The sequence below is a fragment of the Atta colombica genome, unplaced genomic scaffold, assembly GCF_001594045.1.
Source record: "Atta colombica isolate Treedump-2 unplaced genomic scaffold, Acol1.0 scaffold135, whole genome shotgun sequence".
NCBI classification, from domain to species: domain Eukaryota; kingdom Metazoa; phylum Arthropoda; class Insecta; order Hymenoptera; family Formicidae; genus Atta; species Atta colombica.
The window spans coordinates 1,586,092-1,588,165 of NW_017259223.1; the positions used below are offsets into that span (position 1 = coordinate 1,586,092).

The 2,074-nt window shown below is 33.7% G+C and overlaps 1 protein-coding gene across 2 annotated transcripts in view; it reads right to left on the reverse strand.

The window, feature by feature from the left end:
• Nucleotides 1–683: 683 nt before the first annotated feature.
• LOC108684490 (N-acetyl-D-glucosamine kinase) overlaps nucleotides 684–2,074 on the reverse strand; it is an 8,704-nt gene continuing 7,313 nt past the window's right edge. For both annotated transcript variants that reach the window (XM_018188836.1, XM_018188837.1), the window contains one exon: nucleotides 684–1,345. In XM_018188836.1, coding sequence (XP_018044325.1) covers nucleotides 1,079–1,345 — 267 coding nt within the window. In that variant the 3' untranslated portion in view covers nucleotides 684–1,078. The remainder of the gene's footprint in view (nucleotides 1,346–2,074) is intronic.

A 2,074-nucleotide genomic window follows, 5' to 3' on the forward strand; every position in this document is an offset into this window, starting at 1 on the left:
TTAAAAAAACAAGATTCCAATGAAAAAAAACTCAACTATACGAATTATGATAGTTTCAGCTTTAGCCAGAGTCTACATGTAAATAAGAGAGAAAGATATTATACTTGTATATGTATGTTGCTGCAATGTACACGAGATAAATTGTGATATCCTGATATAAATATATTTTTCAAAAATACACATTGCCACATAATTTCACACTAATGATAAGCTTCTTAAAATGCTTCTCCTATATTATATATATTTAATTAACACTAATGATAATTTTGTTACATCTCTTACCAGATATAATACATCTGTGGATCTCTTAATCATCTGCGTTCGCTTGTCGGTAGAAAACCAAAAATGAACAAAATGAGGATTATTATCGCACCAATACAACCCGCGAGGAATACGAAGCCGAACATAAACAAAATGAAATACAATATAATTTTAATGAATAGACTGAAAATCAACCATACGCAGCTCCAGGCCGTGTCCCAGATGGCTTTTAGTCCCATTCTTTTATTACTGTGAAGTTTGGTGCATGAAAAAAAAAAATTCAAATCTCGATTGTGCTATAAAAAATTATTTAGTTCTTGTATATCTATCTTCTTCCACCATGACTCTGTTAATTTTTTATAAGGATAAAATAATCCTAAAGTACATCACTCTCCAACAACATGTGCTCAAGAAGATTTTATTATATTGATTTCGTAAAAATTTATATATATACATGTTAAATCGATATTTACAAAATCTGTAATTTTTACAAAAACGATTTTTCATTTTTTTGCAGATCTGCAAAAAAACGTAATTTATCATTTGTATATTTAGATCTACTACACTTGTGCGTAATCGCTTCAATCAGGAACTTAGATCTTTCTGATTAATAATCATACGAGATAATTCGTTTTTATTACTTTTGTAACGTGTTTGGAGATAACGTATTTCAGCACTGACTAAAAAACGTTAGCGTTTTTTTTTCAAATTTCCTTATTTATTTATATCTTATTATGTACTTTCCTCGTTTCCATGAAACTAAGCACTATAGTAGTCAGACGTATGATTTTTTTAATTCTATCGAATGTTCTGTCTTTTACGTTTCCGGATAGTGATCGCGCTTGTAATAAAAAAAAGTCTCGACGTTGCTATCATATGGCTTGACGAACGGACAATTAATCTTCTCTGCGGCTAGATAACAGGCGCCTAATGCTGATGATGTTGTCAAGTGCAGTAAACTCAACTCGTCCACAATATTCTTGTTGTGGATTTCGTTCATGAAACCATTTTTCATAAATTTCCATGATTTCCATACAGATCCGACACAGATCACCTTTAAACCGCCGTCAGCCAGTTTAAGATCCTGAAAGAAAAATGCAATTAAATGAAATATTTTAAAATATTTTTTTATTAGAAAGTTTTATTTCACATTAAATCGTTTTTAAATATGATATATATATATATATATCTGCATGTACATATAGTATATATATATACAACTTTGCATCCGCCGAAATTCGAGGCTTTATTGTAAAAAACTGGTTATACATTTATGATTCAAAGTATTGTCCATCGCTGGCCACTACTTTCTCCCATCTTTCGGGTAGCATACGAATCCCGCGTCGAAAAAACTGGTCTTCTTTTGAGACTATCCACGAATCGATCAAATTTTTTACTTCTTCATAAGACCGGAAGTGCTGGTCAGCCAGGCCGTGTGCCATTGATCGAAACAAGTGATAGTCAGAGGGAGCAACGTCTGGAGAATATGGCGAGTGGGATAGGACTTCCCATTTCAACGTTTCCAAGTATGTCTTGATCACTTTCGCAACATGGGGCCGAGCATTGTCATGTGCAAAATCACTTTATCGTGTCTCTCGTTGTATTGCGGCCATTTGTCTTTCAATGCTCGGCTCAAACGCATCAATTGCGTTCGATACCAATCGCCTGTGATTGTTTCAGTTTTAACAGTTTTAACAGTTCATAATATACTACGCCGAGCTGGTCCCACCAAATACAGAGCATGACCTTAGACGTCAAAATCACCGTTCTTGAAGCGTTGAAACCACTCACGACACGTTCTTTCACTAATAGC